Below are 24,896 nucleotides of genomic sequence, written 5' to 3'. Positions count from 1 at the left end.
CGGCTACTGCCGAGGTAGGAGGAGCAGGGCCTAGCACCTTTGATCCCTTCCCTGCTTTCTCAGCAGTGGTGATGCAACAGGTGGGCGAGCTGGTTGGCTCGCAAGTCTCCGCCCTGGGGACGAGATTCGAGCAGATGTTCGCACAATTGTCGAGCACTCTGTCTCAATCAGGCCAGTCGATTCAAGATCTCTCTAACAGAGTTAGAGAGAATGAGGACCGAGTAGCAGGGCTATCTCAGGCTCCTCTTCCAGTTTCCCCAGTGCCAAGCACTGGCATTCTCCAACTCCCGCCATACGACTCTCTGCCAGCCTTTCTACCATGGAGAACCCATCTGGCAAGAGTTAGCTGCCTACGAGCTCCTGTTTCAAGGATGGGATGATCTCTATCCCGGAGTGTGGAACTCGGAGGATTGAGGACTTCGAGTTTTACCCTCCGGGTCTGACACAGCCTTTCATCGGTTATGCTAGGCTGACTGTAACGGCTCTGACTAGGGAAGACAAGATCTCTAGAGAGTCTGTCCTGTATAGTAGAGATCATGCCCAGCGGGAATGGGTTCACTGCCTTGAGGACTGGGAGTGTACGAACACTAAACTCCAGGCCTACAAGAGTCCCTTTACTATTTTATCGCGACCCGGCAGAGGAAGTTTCTCTTCCGTTCGCTACGAAAATTAGTAGAAGAAGTCCCTTCAGCAGGTCCTCAAGGATGAGCCCATCCCACAGTTGGGGAGGGAGGCGGAGTCTACTTCTCCGCTCTTCCCGGCTTTCGGAGAATTGTGGGAGAACTTACCAGCTACATTCACGCTTGGTAAGCTCAAACCGGACTGCGCCATGGACCAGTTCGGCGAGAAGCTACCGAGGCTGCCGGATTCCCTAATCCAGGCAGAGTTTGATGCGCGAACCAGGTTTGGTAGGTCCCTCAAGCCCCCTATAATCACGGAAATGGCTGCTCTTTCTTACGCTACGGAACCGCTGTTCAAGATTTTGGCAAAATCTCAGTTCCAGACGGTACTTTCTGACGCTTTCGACTTCTTCCAGGCTAGGAGGAATTGCCGGAAGCATGTTCTACAAGAGTGTACTATTAGGCACGAGCCGAATAGACTCTTGGCTTCTAGTATGTGGGGAGCGGATCTCTTCCCAGAGTCCGCTGTCAACGAAGTGCACCACGAAGCTGCTAGGCTCAACCAGAGCCTTAGAGCTAGGTGGGGTATTTCCTCGAAGAGGAAACGAAACAAGAATCCGTCCCCGCTGCTGGTAAGAAGCAAAAGAAGGCTGGTAAGAGGTTCCAGCCGTATCAGAAACACCAGCAACAACAGCAATTTGTGCAAGCTGTCCCAGTTACCCAACAAGGACAACCTGCTAGTTCGAAGCAGAACCAGCCTATCCTCCTGTTGTCCCCTCAATCTCAGCCGTCCACCTCCTACGCAATCTCGCCAGCCTTCAACCCTTCATATGAGGCTCAAGGTTACAAACAACCAAGAGGTAGGGCGAGAGGTTACTTTCGTCAGCGTGGCGCAGGAAGGGCAACAAGGAGCAGGCAGTTCAGAGGGGGCGTGGTGGTCAACCCGCCCATCAACAATGAGGCTCCCCAGTAGGAGGAGGCCTGTTTCCTCTTCCGCCACAGGTGGGGGTTCAGCAATTGGGCACAGAGCATAGTGTCCAAAGGATTGGGTTGGAGTTGGATCAAAGAGCCTCCTCCAATCAAATCATTCCACCAGATACCATCAGAGGAATTGACAGATTACGCGGAAGAACTCCTTCAGAAAGGAGCTATTGCTGAGAGTCAAAGCATCTAAAACTTTCCCAAGGTCGCTTATTCAGCGTTGCCAAAGAAAGGCTCAACAAAAAGAAGGGTAATCTTAGACTTGTCAAAGCTAAACTCTTTCATTCGTTGCGACAAGTTCAAGATGCTTGACCCTCTCGCAAGTAAGGACCTACTTCCGCGTGGAGCCGTCACATGCTCCATCGATCTTACAGACGCATACTATCATATCCCTATAGCCAGGCACTTCCGCCCATTCCTAGGATTCAGGCTAGGAAATCAAACATTCTCATTCAAAGTGATGCCCTTCGTCTGAATGTAGCCCCCAGGGTATTCACAAAAATAGCAGAAGTGGTTGTACATCAATTGAGAGCTCAGGGAATCATGGTAGCAGCATACCTCGACGATTGGTTGATCTGGGCACCAACAGTCGAGGAATGTCTCAAAGCCACCAAAAAGGTAGTTTACTTTCTGGAACATCGGGGTCCAGATAAACAAAACGAAATCCAGACTCACCCCAGAGTTCTCGTTTTCAGTGGCTAGGAATCCAATGGGATTTGTCTTCCCACAATCTGTCCAATTCCAGTGGCCAAACGGAAGGAAATAGCAAAATCTGTCAGGCAATTTCTCAAATGCAAACACAAACGTCAAGGAGAAAACCAGGAAAGAATCCTAGGGTCCCTCCAGTTTGCTTCGGTAACAGATATCCTCCTGAAGGCAAGGCTGAAAGATTTAAATCGAATTTGGCGATCAAGAGCAAACTCCAAATATCGAGACAAGTTGTCAGTGATCCCACGATCCTCCGCAATCAACTCCGTCCTTGGTCAAAAGTAAAAACAGAAACCTTAGCCAAGAAATTTACCCCTTCAATATCCCCTTCCAGTGTTAACCATTCACACGGATGCCTCCCTGTCCGGGTGGGGGGGATACTCTCAGTTCAAACAGGTTCAGGGGACTTGGTCAGTTCAATTTCGCCAGCTCCACATAAAACGTGTTGGAAGCAATGGCAGTATTTCTTACCTTGAAGAGACTGCTTCCCCCGAAGAAGTCTCATCTAAGGCTAGTTTTGGACAGTGCAGTGGTAGTTCATTGCGCATCAACAGAGGAGGGTCCAAGTCCAAGCATGTCAATCATGTCATGATAGCCATCTTTGCCTTGGCCAACAAACACAAATGGCATCTATCTGCCACTCACCTGGCAGGAGTAAGGAATGTGATAGCAGACGCCCTGTCCCGGTCAGTTCCTCTGGAATCAAGAATAATCTCTTAGACGACGGGTCATTCCAGTGGGTAAGCCTGAAGAGTCCCAGGTCTCCCAAGTTGGAATCTCTTCGCCTCACAAGCGAACCACAAGCTCCCTTGCTATGTGGCCCCCAACCTGGACCCTCTGGCTATGCCACGGACGCCCTGTCGTTGGACTGGAATCAGTGGAGGAGAATTTATGTTTTTCCTCCAGTGAATCTTCTCTTGAAAAGTCCTAAGCAAACTAAGGTCTTTCAAAGGGATAGTAGCTCTGATTGCACCGGACTGGCCCAAGAGCAACTGGTATCCTCTTCTTCTGGAATTGGGTCTCCGACCTCAACGGATCCCCAATCCCAAGCTATCACAAGCAGTTACAAATGATGGACTGTGTTCGCTTCCTCAGGAATTCTCCAGACCCTAACTTTATGGACTTCATGAAGTTTGCGGCTAATAAAGATGCTAATATTGATCCACAGAATATTCTCTTCCTAGAATCAGATAAGAGAGAGTCAACCATTAGACAATATGACTCAGCTGTTAAAAAATTAGCATCTTTCTTGAAAGAATCGAACACTACAACCATGACAGTTAATCTGGCTATATCCTTTTTCAGATCCTTGTTTGAAAAAGGTTTAGCAGCTAGCACTATTACCACTCATAAATCGGCTTTGAAGAAAATCTTTCAAGTAGGTTTTCAGATAGACCTGACTGAATCTTATTTTACGTCTATCCCTAAAGCCTGTGCTAGACTTAGACCTTCCCAAAGGCCTACTACAGTTTCATGGTTCTAAATGATGTCCTCAAACTAGCTTCAGATACTGACAACTCATCTTGTACATTCATAATGCTCCTGAGGAAGACATTATTCTTATTAAGCTTAGCCTCAGGAGCTAGAATTTCAGAACTGTCGGCTCTATCCATGGATGCGGGTCATGTGGGAATTCCTCCATCAGGAGAAGTTCTACTTGCTCCGGATCGTAGCTTTTTAGCCAAAATGAGGATCCTCTGGCAAGGTGGGCCCTTGGAAAGTTATCCCACTTCCCCAGGATCCTTCTTTCTGCCCAGTATCAACTCTTAGAGCCTTTCTATCTCGTACTTCTTCAAGATCCTCAGGTGCTCTCTTCATGAGAGAAAAAGGTGGTACTTTGTCAGTAAAAGGTATTAGGCAACAAATCCTTTACTTCATTAAACAAGCCAATCCTGAGTCATTTCCAAAAGCACATGATATCAGGGGAGTAGCCACCTCAATTAATTATTTTCAACATATTGAACTTTGAGGATCTTAAAAAGTATACTGGATGGAAATCCCCGACAGTCTTTAAACGCCACTATCTAAAGTCCTTGGAATCTTTAAAGTTTCAGCAGTAGCAGCGGGAAACATTGTTTCCCTGATACTGTATAGTAGTCGTAGTATAGATCCAGGTCTCCTTTCTACCTACAGCTTCCAACATGCCTCACCCTATCGCCATGCTATTCGGATATCCTAGCCTTAGCCGTGGAATCATATAGTGGATTGTCCCTTATTTTTTGCTAGGGACATCCACACTTGTACTGATAGTGTACTTCAGTGTACCTACCCTTATTTTTATGCTATGGACACAATGTTTGTATATTTACCACAATTGTAATAATAATGTATTCGTACCTACCCTTATTTTTATGCTAGGGTAGGACACAGTGTGTTTGTATATTTTGTAAATAATTTCAAGTAAATCTCTTTTAGTTTATATTACATGCATCACTGTAATTTACTGTAATTACCATTTAAGTACTTTAAGATTACTAACATTCTGTTATTTTACTGTTTAGTATAAGTTAGTTTAAGTGCTTAGTTTGTATGCTGTAATTGATTTACTTACATTATATCCATCATTTTACACTGTTTTTCATTGTTCCTTTTTTCCCATCTTGTCTGTTTCTCTGGTACTCTTTCATAGGCCGACACGAGCTGATCCCAGAAAAGGGATTTTGACGAAGGAAAAATCTATTTCTGGGTGATTGGCTCGTGTCGCCCTATGAAACCCCCCCTTTTATTGTTTTCCCCCCCTTGCAGGACAAGATGTTTTTTATTAAGGATGTCCGCTAGGGGCGCTGCTGTCCGTGGCGTCCTCTAGTAGTAGTAGTAGCGACTGCATCGCCCGTTGGTATCAGCTCTCTCTTGGGGGGATTCTGATTGGAAGTTCTAATTGGTTATTGTCTCGTGTAGTGTTCCACATCTCGCCCCTATTACCATACCGACACTTCTTTTTAAGTGTAGCGAGTCAGTTTTACTGACATTTTCTTAATTTTGTTTTTCTCTGGTAATTTTAGATTAATTTTACCTAGAAAGAATGATATTAAGGATCCTTTCATAGGGCGACACGAGCCAATCACCCAGAAATAGATTTTTCCTTCGTCAAAATCCCTTATTTGTCTAAGTTAAAACATCAATATAAATAATGGACATTTAATTAGTTCCATAAATACCTCGTAATTTTTTTTCAGAATCCAGTAGTGACATTAAAAAATTTTGTGCATAGAAAAAAAGGTAGAGAAAAAAATGGGAAAGTGCAAAGGAACCTTTTTACATGGCCAAGTGGTCAAGCAACTATGTGTAGCACTGTAAGGAAATATCTGTACTGTATTCAGTGTAGACAATGTTTACAAAGGCAATGAAAAATGATATTGTTATGATACAATAAAGTTTTATGCATACTTACCTGGCAGGTATAGTATTATAGCTTATCCTCTTGACGCCACTGGCAGAATTTCAAACTCGCGGAACCGCTAGTACACTGGTAGTTCAGGTGATGGCCACCCCCGTTCCCGTGGCGCTGGTACTCGGAACTATTCCCGTTTTCCTCAGATTTTCTCTGAACCCTGTCTCCTGAGGGGAGGAGGGTGGGAATTTAATTATATATACTACCTGCCAGGTAAGTATGCATAATACTTTATTGTATCATAACAATATCATTTTTATGCATGACACTTACCTGGCAGGTATATATATAGCTGATTGACACATTTGGAGGTGGGTCATAGACAGCAACATCGTCATAATTCAAAAATTTACTAATTTTTAAATTACTATTAGGTTCCTTACCTGCTAAGGTAGCTGACTTCGTAGGTCCTGCCTCTTAGCCTGCTAAACCTTAGTAGCTCTCAACTAGGATGTGACCTGTTTGTTGAGAAAGCTAACAACAAGGGTCTGACAACTGGACATGACCAATCTGCTGACAGAGAACCCTAGCCCTCATTTACCACGGGCATTCATGCTAGGAAAGTTAGTCACCTGAACCACACACACAAACGATAATAAGCACTACACCAAAAAACTGAGCAGGTAATAACCTTCAGGTCACAACCATAAAAAAACACTATAACCTAATTAAAATAAAAACCTAGCATGTTAGTAGGTTTATGGGGTGGAAACTCCTTTGCCCAGTACTGTACCTGAGGATACGTACGGGCCTAACGTTTGACAATTATCAAAAGTTGTCTTCACATCTCTAAGGTAATGAGAGGCAAAAACCGAGTTTGTCCTCAAAACGTCGAATCTATAATGTCCTTGAGGGCTAAATTTTTTCTGAATGCTAAGGACGTAGCTACCGCTCTCACCTCATGAGCTTTAACCTTAATCAAGCCGAAGCATTCTTCCTGACAAAGTAAATGAGCTTCCTTAACCCTCTTAAGCCGGAGCCCTAAAAATCAAAACGTCTCCCGTATGCCGGGCCTGGTTTGGAGTGAGCGCGGAAGTGGAATAATTTTTTCAAAAAATTACAGCGCGCGTACTTTTGAAGATTAAGAGTTCATTTTTTGGCTCCTTTTTTTGTCATTGCCTAAAGTTTAGAATGCAACCATCAGAAATGAAAATAATATCATTATCATATGTAAATAATGCGATATATGGTAGCGAAAAAAAAACAAAAAAAAAAATTCATACATAATTGTATTCAAATCACGCTGTGCAGAAAACGGTCAAAGCTAACCATTTTTTACTTTTTTTTGCGTTGTATTGTACACTAACTTGCGATCATTTTGATATATAATACATTGTAAAACAATAAAGTAACACCGGAAAAATATTATCACAAAATGATGTACGAATTCGTAACGCGCGGACGCAAAAAAATATTTTTTTCAAAAATTCACCGTAATTCTAAAAATAATGTTCTAGAGACTTCCAATTTGTTTCAAAATTAAGACAAATGATTGAATAATACGATACTGTAAGAGTTTTAGATTAGAATTGCAGATTTCGACCATTTCGGACGAGTTAAATTTGACCGAATGTCGAAATTTTAATATATATATTTTTTCATATGCCACATATGTCAAAGATGGAAAAGCTACAACCCTTCAATTATTTTTTATTTGTATTCTTCATGAATTTGCGGCACATTTTGATATATGAAACTCTATAAAAAGGCTAATATGAAAAGGAGCAAATATTAGGATAATGCCATGTACGTATTTCGGAGACTTGCGGCCGCGAATCGGCGCGCGGAGTGAAGGTAAATATATTTTTCAAAAATTCACCATAAATCACAATATTGTTTTAGAGACTTCAAATTTGTAGAGTAGTTTCAAAATGAAGAAACATGACGGAAATATTACTAGGCCGTAAGAGTTTTTAGCTTACAATTGCGCTTTTCAACTATTTCGGTAGAGTCAAATTTGACCGAACGTGGTTTTTTTTTTCTATATCGTGATTATATGCAAATATTTCGAAAAAAGAGAAAAGCTACACCTTCAATCATTTTTAGTTGTATTCTACATGAAATTGCGCACATTTTCATATATAAACTTTATGAAAACAGCTAATTTTAAATGGTGCAAACATTTCGACAATCGCACAAAAAAATCTGATTTTTTCGGAAGAGTACCGCGCGAACGTAATTTTTTTTTTTTTTCATAAATTCACCCATAAATCAAAATATTGTGCTAGAGACTTCCAAGTCGTTGCAAAATGAAGGTAAATGATTGAATATTACTAGAATATAAGAGTTTTAGCTTACAATTGCGTTTTTCGACATCATTTCGGTAGAGTCAAAGCTGACCGAAAGTTGAAATTTTTGCACTTAACGTTATTTATATGAAATATTTCAAAACTGATAAAAGCTACAACCATGGGTTGTCTTTTGTTGTATTGGTGCATGAAATTGCGCACATTTCCATATATAAAACTTTATGTAACGGCAAATTTAAAAGGTGCGAAACATTAGGACAATCGCACGAAAAAATTTATCGGAAGAGTTATCGCACGAACGCAAGGAAAAAGTTTTTTCATAAATTCACCATAAATCGAAATATTGTGCTAGAGACGTCCAATTTGTTGCAAAATGAAGGCAAATGATTGAATATTTACTATAATATAAGAATTTTAGCTTACAATTGCGTTTCTCGACATTTCTGTAGAGTCAAAGTTTGACCGCGAAGGTTGAAACTTTTTTGCACTTATCGTTATTTATATGAAAATATTTCAAAATTGATAAAAGCTACATCATGAGTTATTTTTAGTTGTATTGTGCATGAAATTGCGCACATTTTCATATATAATACTTCATGTAAAGGATAATTTAAAAATGGTGCAATAATTATGTCAAAGTGACGAAATAATTTCCGAGATGTGTCACTGATACTTTTTAGTGTCGATAAGAGAAATTCGCGCTTGCGCGCCCCTGCGTAGGCGATTGTAAACAAAACAACGCCTTGATCCGTGAACTCCCAGCATCCCCCAAGGCGCGTGATACAAAAGTTTTCGGCTGGTAGGCCTATAAGTATTTTTAATTCCGCGAATTTTTTAAAAACTTTTTTGAGCCGACGTATGATACGTCCAATCGGCATACGGGAGACATTTTGACTCACGTTTAATACGTCCAATCGGCGTAAGAGGGTTAATGACTTCTCTTACAAAGAAAGCCATAGCATTCTTAGACATAGGTCTAGTAGGATCTTTAACAGAACACCATAGAGAACATGAAGTCCCCCTAATGCTTCTTGTTCTTTCTACGTAAAACCGTAAAGCTCTTACTGGGCAAAGAACCCTTTCTTGTTCCTTGACCTACTAGATCAGCCAGTCCTGCAATCTCAAATGACCTTGGCCACGGATGCGAAGGATTCTCATTCTTGCTAAGAACTCTGTTGAAACGAACAAACTGCTTTGTTGTGCTTCCAACCTACTTGCTTGTCAATAGCTTGCAGCTCGCTAATCCTTTTAGCTGTAGCTAAGGCTACCAAGAAAATAGTCTTCTTCGTTAGTTCTCGCAAAGAAGCACTATCCATAGGTTCAAACCTATCCGTTTCCAAGAACTTGAGAACGACATCCAAATTCCAAGAAGGAGCTCTGCAATGTCGATCCTTCTTTGTATTAAAAGATCTGAGATCTCTAAGATCTGCGTCGTTGGACAGATCTAAACCTCTGTGCCTAAACACTGCAGACAGCATACATTTATAACTTTAATTGTTTGATTAGCCAAACACCCCGTTCCTTCTTCAGATACAGAAGGAAATCTGCAATTTGTGTCACAGAGGTACTGGATGAAGAAATCTTCCGATTCTTACACCATTTGTGGAAATTCTCCCACTTCGACTGGTACACTTTGATAGTTGAGGGCCTTTGTGCTCTTGCAACTGCCTTCGCTGCTTCTCTAGAAAACCCCCTCGCTCTGACAAGTCTTTCGATAGTCTGAATGCAGTCAGACCCAGAGTGAGGGTGTTCTTGTGGAACCTGTCGAAGTGGGGTTGTTTGAGAAGATCTACTCTCGTGGGTAGACTTCTCGGAGAATCCACTGTCCATTCCAGTACCTCTGTGAACCACATTTGGGCCGGCCAGTATGGGGCTATCAGAGTCAGCCTTGTTCCTTGACTTTCTCTGAATTTCTTCATTACCCTTCCTAAAATCTTGAACGGGGGAAATGCGTACGCGTCTAGATCCGTCCAATCTAGTAGGAAGGCATCTACTGCGACTGCAAGAGGGTCCAGGATTGGAGAACAATAGTTCGGTAACCTCTTCGTCACTGCGGTAGCGAAAAGATCCACCACTGGTGTGCCCCAGAGCTTCCACAGTCTCTGGCATACTTGATGATGCAAAATCCACTCCATGGAAAGCACTTGTCCCTCCCTGCTCAACAGGTCCGCTCTGACGTTCTTCTCTCCTTGAATGAACCTGGTGAGCAGGGTGACGTTTTCTCTCTCCGACCACAGAAGAATCTCCTTCGCCAAGTTGCAAAGAGAAAACGAGTGGGTTCCTCCTTGTTTTCGTATATATGCCAGAGCTGTGGTATTGTCCGCGTTGATCTGCACCACTTTGCCGCTGATCCACGGTCTGAACGCTTTCAGAGCCAAGAAGATCGCCATCAGTTCCTTCCTGTTTATGTGCCAAGCTTTCTCTTCTTCGTTCCAAAGACCTGACTCCTCCCGAGGGCCCAGCGTCGCTCCCCAGCCTGCGTCTGACGCGTCGGAAAATAATATCCGGTCTGGGTTCCTCTGCTGGAGTGACGCACCCTCTGCTAACCTCCCCGGAACTAGCCACCACTTTAATTCCTCCTTTATCTTTGAAGGAATTGGAAACCGGAAGGAATTTGGTTGCGATCTTCTTGGCCAGACTTCGTTCAGAAAGAACTGTAAGGGCCTCATGTGAAGTCTCCCTAGGGAAATGAACCGCTCTAACGAAGAGAGTGTCCCCAGCAGGCTCATCCACTCTCTCGCCGAGCATTGGTCTTTCAACAGGAATTCTTGCACTTTCCGAAGGCACATGGTCTGCCTTTCGGGTGACGGAAAAGCCCGAAAAGTCACTGAGGATATCAGAATCCCCAAATAAACTAGCTCCTGAGAGGGGATCAACCGTGACTTTTTCAGGTTTACCATCAGACCCAGCTGCTGAGTTAAATCCAATGTGATGTCCGTGTCCTCCAGACATTGCTGTTTTGATTGTGCTCTTATGAGCCAATCGTCGAGGTAGAGAGAGACTCTGACTCCTAACAAATGAAGCCACTTCGCCACGTTCGACATCATTCTTGTAAAGATTTGAGGAGCCGTGCAAAGACCGAAGCAAAGGGCTCTGAATTGATAAATCTTGTCCTGGATCACGAATCTCAAATATTTCCTGGACCTTGGATGAATCGGAATATGGAAATACGCATCCTGAAGGTCCAGCGTTACCATCCAGTCCCCTGGTTGTACCGCTGCCAGTACTGAATCGTTCGTCTCCATCGTAAACTTGGTCTTTTCTACGAACAAGTTTAGCTGACTTACGTCCAGTACTGGCCTCCAACCTCCTGATGACTTCGGTACTAGAAAAAGACGGTTGTAAAGACCTGGGGATTCGTGATCCAGAACCGGTTCTATGGCTCCCTTTTCTAACATGCTGACAACTTGATGCCAAAGAGCCTCTCTCTTCTCTAAATCGATGTAATGAGCCCCTAGGGCTCTCGGAGCTGTAGCGAGAGGTGGTTTCTTTAGGAAGGGGATCTTGTATCCTTCCTTCGCTACCCTTACAGACCAAGGATCCGCTCCTTTGCTTTGCCAGACTTCCCAGAAGTTTAAAAGTCTGGCCCCAACACACGTCTGGAGGACTTCTGAATCATTGCTTGGTTGAGGTTTTCGAACCTCTTTTGGTTGGTACTCTTTTCCCTCTAAAGGCTGGTCGGGAAAAAGTCCTACCCCGAAAGGGCTGCTGTGATGTTCTTGTTTCCTTCGGAGTCTTCTTCATTACGTTAGAGGGTAAATACTTTGTTACAGAAGACGTCAGTAGATCCTGTGTAGCCTTCTGAGTGAGGGAGAGCGAGATGTCCTTAATGATATCCTGAGGAAAGAGCTGTCCTGAAAGTGGCGAGAACATCAACTCCGACTTTTGCGCGTTCGAGACTCCTTTCGCAGCGAACGAGCACAAAAGATGTCTTTTCTTTAAAACGCCTGCTGTAAAAAGTGAAGCCAGTTCATTAGCTCCATCCTCAAGGCTTTATCCATACAGGATGACTACTTCTCGGTAAATCGGAGTCTGAAGAATCTCCCATCTCTGAAGTCCGAGCCAGAGCCCCCAACGACCAGTCAAGAAAATTAAAAACTTCAAAAGTCCGATAGATACCTTTGAGTAAATGGTTGAACTCTGAAGAAGTCCACCACACTTTGGCTGAGTGTAAAGCATGCCTACGGGAGCTGTCCACTATGTTGGAAAAGTCTCCCTGGGAGGAGGCAGGAACTCCCAGGCCAAGACTTTCCCCCGTAGCGTACCAAACACCAGACTTAGAAGCCAACTTGGCCGGAGGAAACGCAAAATAAGTCTTCCCCGACTCTCTCTTCTCCTTCAACCACTCATTAATACGTTGAAGGGCTTTCTTGGCTGAAATCGACAAAGTCATTTTCAAAAAAGACGATTTCTTGGGTGTCTTCGTCTTCGAAAATTGAGACAAAGGAGATGGAGGGGGGGCCTTGGAAGGTTGAAAATCTCCTTCAAACAAAGAAAGGAGGCACTCTGTAAGTCTCTTGTAGTCCGAGGAAGGAGCTTCCACATTCTTGTCCTCTTCCGCACTCTCAAGAAATTCTTCCTCCTGCGAAGAAATATCTTGAAAACCAAGATCCTGATGACTCTCCAAAGCGGGATCCTTATGCACAGTCTGCTTAGAGAGCGAATGCGGAACTGTCTCCTTGTAAAACTCCTCTCTTCCTTGTCGAGAAAAAGTTTCCACACGCTGCCGCCTGCGTCCTGCGTCCTCCTGAACGTATGCGTCCACCATGCGTCCATCACTCTTCCTCTTGCGTCCTGCGTCCTGCACTGCTGAAGCTTCGTCCTTCTTAAGGGATGCACTGCGTCCTGGCTTACGCTGCACGTCCTGCGTCCTCTTGGAGGACTTAACCGGGAGAGACGAGTCCTTACGTCTAACCGAAGGTTGTTCGGGCTTCTCCCATGATTTGACAATCACTGCTAACTTCTCCTGCATGTCCCGCAGAACTTCCTTCGTCTCCGCTTCCTTACGAGACTCCTGATGAGGAGGAGATCGAGGATGCACTGGGCTAACACGGAGAGGTGAGCGATCCTGAGGTCTACGCAGCGGAGTTCCTCTAATAGGAGAAACACCTCTCACTGCACCGCTAGTTACTTCCAAAGGATGAGATCAAATCCTCTTCCTCTTGATGGGAGGATAAGCTTCTTCATCCTCCGATGAAAAAAATCTCAGGGCTACTCCAACCTTCTTGATCAAAAGCCCTTCATCCTGTGATGAGGACGGAAAGTATGACCTCTTGAGAGGCCGCGATACTTCCGCAAAACGCCTGCTCCTTCCTGAAGCCGAACTATCCGATGAATAAAGGCACTTCCCAGTATCGCCTTTTCTATGGCGTACTGCTGCAGCCTGGGATGCAACAGGACTGCCTGAAGGGACGACTGATCGAGAGTAAACCCCTCTCGCCTCCCTTCGACTGTCGAACATGCTTCTCCTTGGGTCTGGGAGCTTGACAGAGGTCTAGGTCTAGGAGCACGAGAGGGACGATCAGGCGCCCCACAACACTGTCACTAAACACTTCCACTTTGTCCGTTAAGCGTTTAATCTGATCTCCCATGGACGCAAGGGCAGCGAACACTTTCACAATTTGTGGATCAGTAGTATCCTCAGATACAGCAACGGGCGCAGGAGAAACCTGAGGGGAAGGTGCTACATCTACATGTGAATGAGCTGGAGAAGACACATGCAAAGATTCATTCATAGGTTTACTCGAAGACCCAGATCTCTCACTCCTAGAAACAGATCTTCTCACCCGATCTTTTTCTAATCTCTCAACATACTTCACAAGAGCCTTCCACTCTTTCTCATTCAGACACTGACATTCATTGCACCTATTGTCCCACGTACATACAAACTCCCGACACTTCTTACAAATAGTATGGGGATCTACCGATGATTTCGGCAGTCTCACCTTACACCCTTCTTTCACACAAACTCTAAACATAATCCCTGAATCAGACATACTAAATCAAAATCAAAACCAATTGCGATTGCCAAGCTAACTTCGTGAATACGATACCAATATCCAAAAAGTCAGTCAACGAGCAGGAAATTCTATCAGAGAACCAACAACGATGTTGCCGGTTCGGCTGGCAGAGAAAATCTGAGGAAAATGGGAATAGTTCCGAGTACCAGCGCCACGGGAACGGGGTGGCCATCACCTGAACTACCAGTGTACTAGCGGTTGCTGCGAGTTTTGAAATTCTGCCAGTGCGTCAAGAGGATAAGCTATATATATATACCTGCCAGGTAAGTGTCATGCATAAAAATGATGATATAATGCAACTCAGAAAACATTATTCCCAAATGTTGGAAGACATTCTTGTTCTGAGGGCACAGAGTCAGAAGGGGAAACCCTAGCTATTGCTAGAAAAAAAGAATTCAGATTTTCCCCTGGAAAGCTCAAAACCCCATCAAGAGCAGAAAGGGGATTGGCACCTTCGCAGAAAACATTGTTCAGAACCAAAAAAGTATCCATGTATGCTTGTACAGTGTAAAAGAACTGAAGAACAGATTCATTATTTATGACCATCTATCTTTGAAATGTCAATACTGTACTGCTATAAGATTTACTATATTTCATAACAAGAAAAACATTTAAAACCTACAAATTTTCAAGACCCATTATCATTTCTCAAAATGAACATTCCAAAGTTACAATCAGCCACAACCATGAATGACATATGATAAGTAAAAACTTTGGGATAAAGGGAAATAATTAGGGTAAATACCATAAATGAAAGTTTGTGTTGATGCAATAGAAAGGGTTTACTGAATTATGTCAAATTAATTAAAACACCAGGGCTTGCAGTGGGTCTTACCTTTAAAAATCTTATACATATTATCCTACTACCAAGCTCCAAACTGTGACTGAAGTAATTTACCTGAAAAATCCTCCAATAAACATACATTTAGTTCAAAATATAAAATACATTAAATTATTGTACTATACTACTGCAATGTGCATTAACTACTGTTAAAATTTGTACTCCAACCACTTGAGGATTGTTGTTTATTAAGTGCTTTGTTCACCCGTCTCACAGCTTTTTTACTCAGAACCTTCTTAGCCAGGCGTTCATATGGAGTAGTCTTTTTAATATCTGTTAGGTTTTCATACTTGCGCTTACGCTTGTATTTACCCTTGGGCAACTTTAAATCAACACCTGTGGCTGCTTTAATCTCTGCAAGAAGATTAGGATCCTGCCAAGCTGGATGATCACGCTCATACTGCTCTTGAGCAGCTTTCACACGTGCTGCGTCCTCTGCTGATACAGGCTGGCCAAGTTCGTCTCGTGGTATGATTTTACCATGAAGAGGACACTTTTCTCTGTCCTTCCGGGGACATAAACGGCCTGTCGCTAGTGGAGTACGGCAAGTCCATTTCACAGGCTCCCATTCACGCTCATAATTTACACGCTGCGTAGCTACACCCAGTATACCACCGGTGGAATCCATCTCATCTTGTTCATGAAGATCTGGTGCAGCTGTCCAAACCTGACTCAAGCCTGCAAGTGGGTTGTGGTGGCGTAGAGGTTTGTGCTCCATTCCATTAAGAGCTGCATCTGGACATTTGTCTATACTTTTCTTTTTGGTTTTCTTTGAGTTTTCAGATTCTTTGAAAGACTTCTGAGATACTGATGCTTGTGAAGTTGATGGCCTGTTGAGAGAGTCACTATCAAAATACTCATCATCTTTACGCCATGATGGGCCACTTATTCCTAGAATTAAAGCCTCTGATATCCCTTCTATACTTACAGTACCATTATGGGATGAAACTTCAATAAAATCATCATCATCTTCATCACTGTCAAAGTCTTCTGGCAATTTCACTGATGATAACTTTGATTTATCTTGAGGCACAATCTCAACATTGTTATATAAATTTACACTTTTCATCACCATATTCTTCAAATCTACTATTTGCTTTATCAACAGTCCATTTCCTTCACCATATGGTCGCATTGTTTCTTCCCACTTCTTAACTTGAGGTAAAACCTTTGATGTCAGTGTAGTAATGAACTCTCTCAAATTTTGTACAATTATCTCATTATCTGAAGTTTCTCTTACTTTCTTCACCTCATTCATATCAATTGTGACACTCATCCCTTTCATTATGCCATGAGAGCGCAAAGATTCATTCCCATATTCACTATCTTCCTCTACTTCAACTACATCCTCCAGTCCTTGGAGTTCTTCAGAGGATGGTGGATCATTTTCAGTATCATTAAGTGGAATGAAAAAGTTGTGTACATCTGGAATGAGTAATCTGAAGCAATTTTGCAACTGTTTCAGAGTAGATTTTATTTCTGGGGTTTGTGCTTCCAACTCTTCGGTTATTTTTTGAATTCGTCTCCTCTTGATATCTTCCTGTCTTTGTCTCTCTTCTGCATCTCTTTGTCTCTGGGCTTCACTTCTGGCTGTAAGTTCAGCAAAATCCACTTTTTTACAATCCCTCAGGTACTTGTAACCAAGCCTAAGGGTTAGATAGCCTTCACCATAATTATCATACCATTTCTGGAAAGCTTCCACACACTTTTGCTTAAGCTTCCTAGCCACTGGATATGGTTTGGGTAAGGGATTCTTTTTATCAAATCCCAAGAGAAGGTTTGTGATTTGTTTGAAATCTTTAAGCAATAATTCCCGAAAACGGTGAGATTTTTGAAAAATCTCATCACATATCAGGAAGGCACTAAATCTTATTTCTGCATGCCTTTTCTTTAGCTGCTTATTTAATATTTTGTACAGTTCTTCAACATAACTGTCTGATTTTCTGCAAATTTTCTTCACTTTTTTTAATGGTACTTCATCAAGTTTATCTTTTCCTGAGGTAGTTAACTCCTCAACTAAAAATTTCAACTGATATAGATCTTCCTCCAGTTCCATGACCATATCTTCTATCACCTGAAACCATAAATAAAATGCATAAGTCTTGACATTTACTCAGTAATTATTATTATAAGTACATAATAAAGTACAGGAAGAGAAACAAATGAAAGGCTGAATACATGCTCTGCTCAAACTGTCAAAAGATGTAGTATCTATACGTTATAGCCTTCCTGTCTTAACATATTAAATCAATCCCACCACTCCCAGGTATACCAAACAGCACAAATTAATAAGCGATCTGGGGCAGGTGATTGGTATTTCAACTAGTTAATAACAGTAGCACTCCTGTTTCCAGCTTCTGGAAAAGTCCAAATAACAATATGGTTTTCAAAGTAGAGTTCCAGTCTACCAAACTATGAAGGAATACTCCTATTACAAAATTTAGAATCATAATAGACTCCTTCAAATGTTTTTTTTCTATATTTTCCTTTGTCTTGTCAAATCTACATAATATATACTGCATAATTACTTTGGTCTAGAGGAGTGATACACAGATTTTTTCATGACCGACCCTCTTTGGAACAATCCAGTTCCTTGCGACCCAGAGTAAAGAGAAAGGAAATATACAGTGATATATACACTGTTTGGGAAAAAATAAATGTGTACAAGTTTTCATTCACAAAACTAAAATATTGGATCCATGGCACTACTTTGCCCTTTCACAAAACTAAATTAGTAGAATCTATGGCACTGCTTTATATTCATTGTAGAGGAAGGATGAACATATACATTACATAAGTAATTTGTGGTTAAAAGAAGAATTCAATTAAGTAACTGAGATACACTGAAAGCATGATAATTTTCCTGTCCCTGCGACCCATCAAAATTGATCTCACGACCTTGATCTCGCAAACCAACTTTGGGTCGTGACCCATAGTTTGAAAACCACTGGTTTAGGGCTTAACCTTGCCTTTTGAGTGTACCTATTTACTCTAAAGTGAGCTTTATTTCTTGCATAAAAAGGATTTTGACGTAAGGAAAAATCTATTTCTGGGCGATTGGCTCGTGTCGCCAGCGAAATATCCTTTAATCTATTATTTCTAGGGTAAATGTACTAACACATACCAGAGAATAAATAAAATAAAGAAAAAGGTCAGTATGACTGACTCGCTCACCCTCTAGGAGGGTGTCGGTATGAACACTAGGCGAGTGAGACCACTACCACGAGCCAAATGCCAATAGAAATCTCCCACTACAAAACCCTCCAAGAGGGGAGCCGTCCCACAGAGGGAGCAGCTCGTACTACTACTACACCATCCCATGCTTGCGACTGCTGCGCCTCTAGTGGCCATCTGAAGTTAGCAGACAATCTTGAGCGAAGGGATGGGTAGGGGGGGTATTTCGCTGGCGACACGAGCCAATCGCCCAGAAATAGATTTTTCCTTACGTCAAAATCCTTTTTCTGGGCTCAGCTCGTGTCGCTTGCGCGAAATCGTACCAGAGAAACAGCACAAGATTGTAAACAAAGTAAATAAGATTCAAAATAAAAGAATGAATATAATTGCTAACAAGATACAAGTACACAGTAAAACAAAATCAGAATATGCTTAAATTACCCTTAGATCTAATTATGTTAATAATATAAGGTAATTTACATATATACAAATAGGTACAATGATTACCTATCACAATAAATCTGTGTAACAACATGTATCAAGAATAGAAATAGCAATTAGTATAAATTTACATAAATATTTGATCAATGATAAAATAAAATATCTTAGGAATGTATATGACTTAATATACAAAACCCGTAACCATTGCGTTATGATGTATCCCCTAGCATAAAAATAAGGGGATAACATCTATGAGATCAGTATGGTAATCAGATGTTAGTGTCCCTAACCAGACAAAAGGGGCACTATACCATCATAGAGCAGCTAAGACACAAGGTAAATGTTAATGAACAAGGCAGGAATAGACGAACTGTTGGGTGAGGCAGGTAGAAAGGAGGACTGAATCTTCTACTATATCTAGCTAGAGTCAGGGAAACTATGTTACCCGCTGCTACTGCTGGAAATTTCAGAGCTTCCAAGGACTTAAGGTAGTGACGTTTGAACACTGTCGGCGATTTCCATCCGGTATACTTCTTTAAATCAGCAAAATTCATATGTTGGAAGTAATTAATTGAGGTGGCTACTGCCCTGACATCATGTGCTTTTGGAAAGGAGTCAGGATTGGCTTGTTTGATAAAGTACAGGATTTGTTGCCTGATGCCTTTAGTGGATAAAGTACCACCTTTTTCCCTCCTAAAGAGGGGCCCCGATGAGGAAGAGGAGGTCCTGGATAGAAAGGCTCGTAAGGTTGAAACCGGACAAAGGGAAACATCTTGTGGAAGGGGTAGTACCTTCCAAGGTTCCCACCTCATCAAAGGATCTTCATTCTTTGCTAAAAAGCTACGTTCCGGAGAAAGTAGCACTTCCCCTGTGGGAAGGAATTGAATATGATCCGGATCTCTGGATAAAGCCGACAGTTCTGAAATTCTTGCTCCTGAAGCTAGGCTTAATAAAAACAGAGTTTTTCTTAGGAGCATCATAAACGAGCATGTGTCATTATCGGTTTCGGAAGCCAGTTTTAGAACATCGTTTAAGAACCATGAAACTGACGTAGGCCTGACAGAGGGCCTAAGTCTAGCACATGCTTTAGGAATAGACGAGAAATAGGTATCTGTCAAGTCTATGCTAAATCCAAATTGAAATATATTTTTCAATGCTGACTTGTTTGTCGTAATCGTGCTAGCTGCTAAACCCTTTTCAAATAAAGATCTGAAAAAGGATATAGCAGAATTAACTGTCATGATTCTGATATCTGACTCTCAGGAAGATTGCTAACTTTTTGACGGCAGCATCATACTGCCTCAAAGTTGAATCCCTTTTATCGGATTCCAGAAAAGAATATTCTGAGGGTCAATATTCGCATCTCTTTTTGCCGCAAACTTCATGAAATCCATAAAGTTAGGGTTTTGAGAATCCCTGAGGAAGCGAACACAGTCTTCGTTTGTACTGACTGGGAGAGCTTGGGACTGGGGATCCGAAGGGGACGAAGACCAGTTCCAGGATCAGGGGTACCAATTGCTCTTCGGCCAGTCTGGGGCTACTAGAGCCACTTGACCCCTGAATGTCCTGAGTTTGTCTAAGACCTTCATAAGGAGATTCACTGGAGGGAAGACGTAAATCTTCTCCCAGTTGTTCCAGTCCAGAGCCAGGGCGTCCGTGGCGTAAGCCAGAGGGTCCAGGTTGGGGGCTACATAACACGGTAGTTTGTGGTTCGCTTGTGATGCGAAGAGATCCACCTGTAGCCCTGGGACTCTTTGAAGGATCCATTGGAACGACTCTCGTCTAGAGACCATTCCGACTCTAGGGGTACTGATCGGGATAGGGCGTCTGCTATGACGTTTCTTACTCCAGCTAGTGGGTGGAGGAAAGATGCCAACTGAATTTGTCTGCCAGGGAGAAGATGGCTATCATGACGTGATTTAGATGACGTGCCTTGGAGCCTCCTCTGTTTATGCAATGTACTACCACTGCGCTGTCCAAGACTAGCTTTATGTGGGAGTAACCTTGGTGGGCGTAATCTTTTTCAGAGTCAAGAAGACTGCCATTGCCTCCAGTACGTTTATATGGAACTGACGGAACTGGGGTGACCAAATTCCTTGCACCTTTTTGACCTGGGAGTACCCTCCCCAGCCGCTTAAGGACGCGTCTGTGTGGATGGTAATCCCTGGTGGAGGGAACTGAAGAGGGACTGACACTGACAGATTCTTGACTTTTGCCCACGGCCGAAGCCGGTTCTTTAGAATCAGAGGTACTGAGGATAGCTTGTCCCTGGACCTGACATTTGCTCGAGAGCGCCAGATCCTGGTTAGATCTTTCAGTTTGGCTTTCATTAAGATGTTCGTTACTGAAGCAAACTGGAGAGAGCCGAGGATTCTTTCCTGAGCTCTCCTCATGCTAGTTTGTGACTTAGAAATTGCTTGACTGACTTCGCTATTTCTTTCCTTTTGGTGGATGGAATCGACAGAGTGTGTGAGGATAGATTCCATTGAATGCCTAGCCACTGAAAGTTTGACTCTGGGGTGAGTCTGGACTTGGATCTGTTTATCTTGAAACCTAGATATTCTAGGAATTGGATCACTTTCAGTGTGGCCTTGTTGCATTCTTCGACTGATGGGGCCCAGATCAACCAATCGTCGAGATACGCTACTACCATAATCCCTTGAGCTCTGAGCTGTTGCACTACTACTTCCGCTAGCTTCGTGAACACCCTGGGTGCCACGTTGAGCCCGAACGGGACTACCTTGAAGGAGAACGTCTGGTCTCCTATCTTGAATCCCAGATACGGACGGAAGTGTCTTGGCAATAGGGATATGATAGTAGGCGTCTGTAAGATCGATAGAGGTGGTGACGCCCACGGGAAGTAAGTCCGCACCTGTGATAATCGTGAGCATCTTGAACTTGTCGCAGCGGATGGCTAAGTTTAAGCGGGACAAGTCTAAGATTACCCTTCTTTTGTTTGAGCCTTTCTTTGGGACGCTGAACAAGCGACCTTGAAATTTTAATCTCTTGACTTTGACTATAGCTCCTTTCTGAAGGAGGTCCTCTGCGTACTCTGTCAATTCCTTGGAAGGAAGTTGACGGAAAGGTCTGGCTGGAGGTGGGTTCGTCAACCAGCTCCAACCCAGCCCTTTTGACACTATGCTCTGAGCCCACTGGCTGAAGTTCCACCGGTGGCGAAAGTGAAACAGCCTCCCTCCTACCTGAAGTTCCTCATTGGTTCTGGTAACCCCCTCGACCTCCTCTGAAGTGCTTTCCCCTATTGAAGGGACCTCCCGATCCTCTCCCACGAAAGGACCGCTTACCTCTGCCTCCCTTGTTCGAGCGGTCATACTTCTGAGAAGCTTGACTCTCGAAGGCTGGATTGTAAGCTGGAGAGATGGCGTATGAGGTGGAGGGTTGAGGCTGAGGGGATATCACATAAATAGGCTGTGATTGGCCTTTAGACGTGGAGGGCTGAGCTGTCTGCACTAACGGCACTGTAGGAACTTGTTGAGGGAAGCGCGGCTGCTTCTTTTGGTAAGGTTGGAAACGTCTAGGCTTCTTTTGTCCCTTACCTTTTGGTGTCAAGTCTTGCCTTCTCCTAGCCATAAGACCCCAACGGTCCTTAAGGCTTTGGTTCAACCTCGTAGCCTCTGCTTGTACTTCCTTTACCATAGCCTCTGGGAAGAGATCTGCGCCCCAGATGTTAGAAGAAAGTAACCTATTCGGTTCATGCCGAATGGTTGCCTCAAGCAATACATGCTTCCTGCAATTTGTTCTAGCAGTGGCAAACTCGAACATGTCTGACTGCACCGTTTGAGTCAGGGCTTTGGTCATAAGCTTAAAAATTGGTTCTGAACCATAAGCCATGGTTGCTACCTCAGACATAGCCATCAGGTTGATTGACCTGGCTAGTCTTGTTTTCGAGTCAAACTCCGCTTGAATAAGACTATCCGGGAGCCTGGGCAGCTTTTCACCAAACTGCTCCATAGCACAGTCAGGTTTGAGTTTGCCAGCTGTGAAAGTGTTAGGCAAGTCCTCCCATAATTCTCCAATTGACGGGAGCAACGGAGAAGTGGGGTCTGCTTCTTTCAGCTGAGGCATGGGTTCCCCTTTCTGAGCTGCTGAGATGGTCCGACCCTCGCTATCTTGGTAAGGAAGGGAGCGGGGTACCTTCATCCATCGTGAAAATGGTAAAGGGACTTTTGAATGGTTGGATCTTGGTATTCGAACAGTCCATGTCGTCTAGACATCTAAGCCATTCTCGTTGGGCCTGGTCCCGAGAATAGAGGACTGTCTCCTTTGGTACCCTGTCATCTCTAACCATAGCCGAAGGCGTGAGCCTAGCGTAGCCTATGAAGGGAGGCTGTAGGCCTTCCGGGTAGAACTCGAAGTCCTCTATTCTTCGAGTTCCAAACTCCGGTATGGAGATGAGACCATCTTGGAAGGGAGCATATGACGCTACTCTCCAAGGATTGTTCATGGAGAAAGCGGGCAGCGAGTCATACGGGGGAAGCTGAGATCCACTAGTGTTAGAGGTTGAGGGAGAGGCAAGGGGGGGCTTCTCTTAGGCCGGCTATAATAGTATCCTGAGAAGTTATCCTATCCGACAGGCGAGATATCATATGTTCCATACTCGTCTTAAGGGAGCCCCTACCAATCGCCCACCTGTTGCAACAGGCCAGCATTGGTGTCCAGAGCCGGAGCTGCTGCGGAGGTGGAGGGGAGACTCTGAATAGGCACCAAAGGTAGTGGAACTGGTGATACTGCCGGGGTACGGGATTTCTCCTTAGGCTTACTCTTTGAGAACTTTGAGCCGGAGCTAGACCCTTTAGACCTGTCTGAGCCGGGATTACGAGCCGGAGACTTACGCGAAGAAGAAGACGAGGACGTCTTCTTCGAGGACGATGACGTCTTAGTCAAGGTCATATGTTTAGACTTGATCTTAGGCCTAACCGAAGCCTCTGGAGGAGTATATAACTCATCACCGGTAAAGCTGGGAAGGATGGTGAAGTTGCAGGGGTAGAAGAAACAGTCACTCCCAAGGGGGACCCTTGGGTACCTGCATTAACTTACCTCGACCAACAGGTCGTCTATGCCTACCATAGGTTCAACATTTATATCCAGGGTTGCGACATCCGTGGAGATATCCTGGTCTTGTTCAGTCAAGGAGGCCGCCAGCTGTTGTTGGATAAAGGCAATAGAGGGGTCCGCCTCTACCGGATCGACGTATCCAGTCGCCTTGCCTCCGGGGAAGATTAACAAAGCTAAACGCTTCTCCAGAATGTAGGGCTGACCCTTGGCGGCGTTCTTGCCAAAACCTCCGACCCAGGCCCGCAGGGTAGCCAATGCCGTATCTCTTACTGCCGGAGCCTGTAAGAGAGGATATATTTTAGATTTAAGAACCACTTAAAACTAAAACTTAGGATATAACTTAAACTAGATGCCTTAAGTTAAAGTATGATGAAAACTTAAGAAGTAAAAGAGGCGGAGCGGCATGCGGAGATGGAATACTTACGCCTTCCAAAAGCTGGCTCACCAGATCGTAACATATGGTACACGTCTCATGGTACCAGACCTGGATGTCCCCGTGCGGAGTCGCGCATGGAGCATGGGACCGGCAAACTTCGTGTCCACAGGGGTCCTGAAGTGTAGCGGAACATCCCGGATGCTCACAGTTGGTGGCCTGTAAGTGGGAAGACACATGAGTATCTTAAAGGGGTAACACTTACAGACTAAGGACAAAAGAACTCCGTTACGTGGCGGAGCTCGGAAAAAATTTGGGCATAACCCCTCCCTGCATGGCCTGAATAGGCTATAATCCCGGAGAGATCCGGTAACTACTAAGGGAGGGGTGGGGATGGTTTAAGAAACTTAAGATAAACTTAAAGATAACTTAAACCTACATGCAAGTAACCGGACTAGGTCCAGTGAAGCGGAGTGTAGTAACTCAGCAATACGGTACGGTTAGTAATGACCTATTGTATGCTCCGGTCCAACTATGGTGGACTATACCCTTCCGCTGGATACCAGGACTCCGATAGGGAGGAGCTCTAGTAAGGAGGGAAGGGCGAGATGACATACAGACTCGCGCTAACCCGGAGCGACAAGGAAGTAACGGAGGGGGGGAAGGCCAGAGCCCCCCACAACGTACCACCACCCGGCCGAGCCGAGAAGCGGAGAGGTCGGAACCAGTCAGGGACTGTCGGACTCCCAGGCCCCTCCGGTGGAGGGGAAGGGGGAGGCAGGCTCGGGCATGCTGGGCGAGCAAGGACAGACCGACCCACCCCCGCCCGACTCTATGGGAGAGCGGGAGAGGGGGAAGGGGACTGGCAGGCGCCTGGCTGACTCGTGATCACGTAGTGACCACGAGGCGGTAAACTAAGATACGGTAACCAAGCCTAGGCCAACCAACTGATCAGAGAGAAGCTAGCGGGAAGCAACCAGAACTGAAAAGCGGTAGCATATAGGCCCATAGGGCGAAAACCAACT

The 24,896-nt window shown here is 44.0% G+C and overlaps 2 protein-coding genes across 3 annotated transcripts in view; one reads left to right on the top strand and one right to left on the bottom strand.

Annotated features, from left to right (window-relative positions):
* Window positions 1-24,896, top strand: part of LOC135211000 (uncharacterized) — a 216,229-nt gene that overhangs the window by 138,422 nt on the left and 52,911 nt on the right. The window lies entirely within an intron of this gene.
* Window positions 14,221-24,896, bottom strand: part of LOC135210998 (UV-stimulated scaffold protein A-like) — a 35,942-nt gene continuing 25,266 nt past the window's right edge. Inside the window, exon 2 of the mRNA XM_064244011.1 lies at window positions 14,221-16,884. Within this exon, the coding sequence (XP_064100081.1) occupies window positions 14,950-16,872 (1,923 nt within the window). The 5' untranslated portion in view covers window positions 16,873-16,884 and the 3' untranslated portion in view covers window positions 14,221-14,949. The remainder of the gene's footprint in view (window positions 16,885-24,896) is intronic.

The sequence above is a fragment of the Macrobrachium nipponense genome, chromosome 4 (genome assembly GCF_015104395.2).
Source record: "Macrobrachium nipponense isolate FS-2020 chromosome 4, ASM1510439v2, whole genome shotgun sequence".
Taxonomy (NCBI): domain Eukaryota; kingdom Metazoa; phylum Arthropoda; class Malacostraca; order Decapoda; family Palaemonidae; genus Macrobrachium; species Macrobrachium nipponense.
Note: the sequence above shows the minus strand (reverse complement) of the source record. Positions and strands in the feature narration are given on the sequence as shown.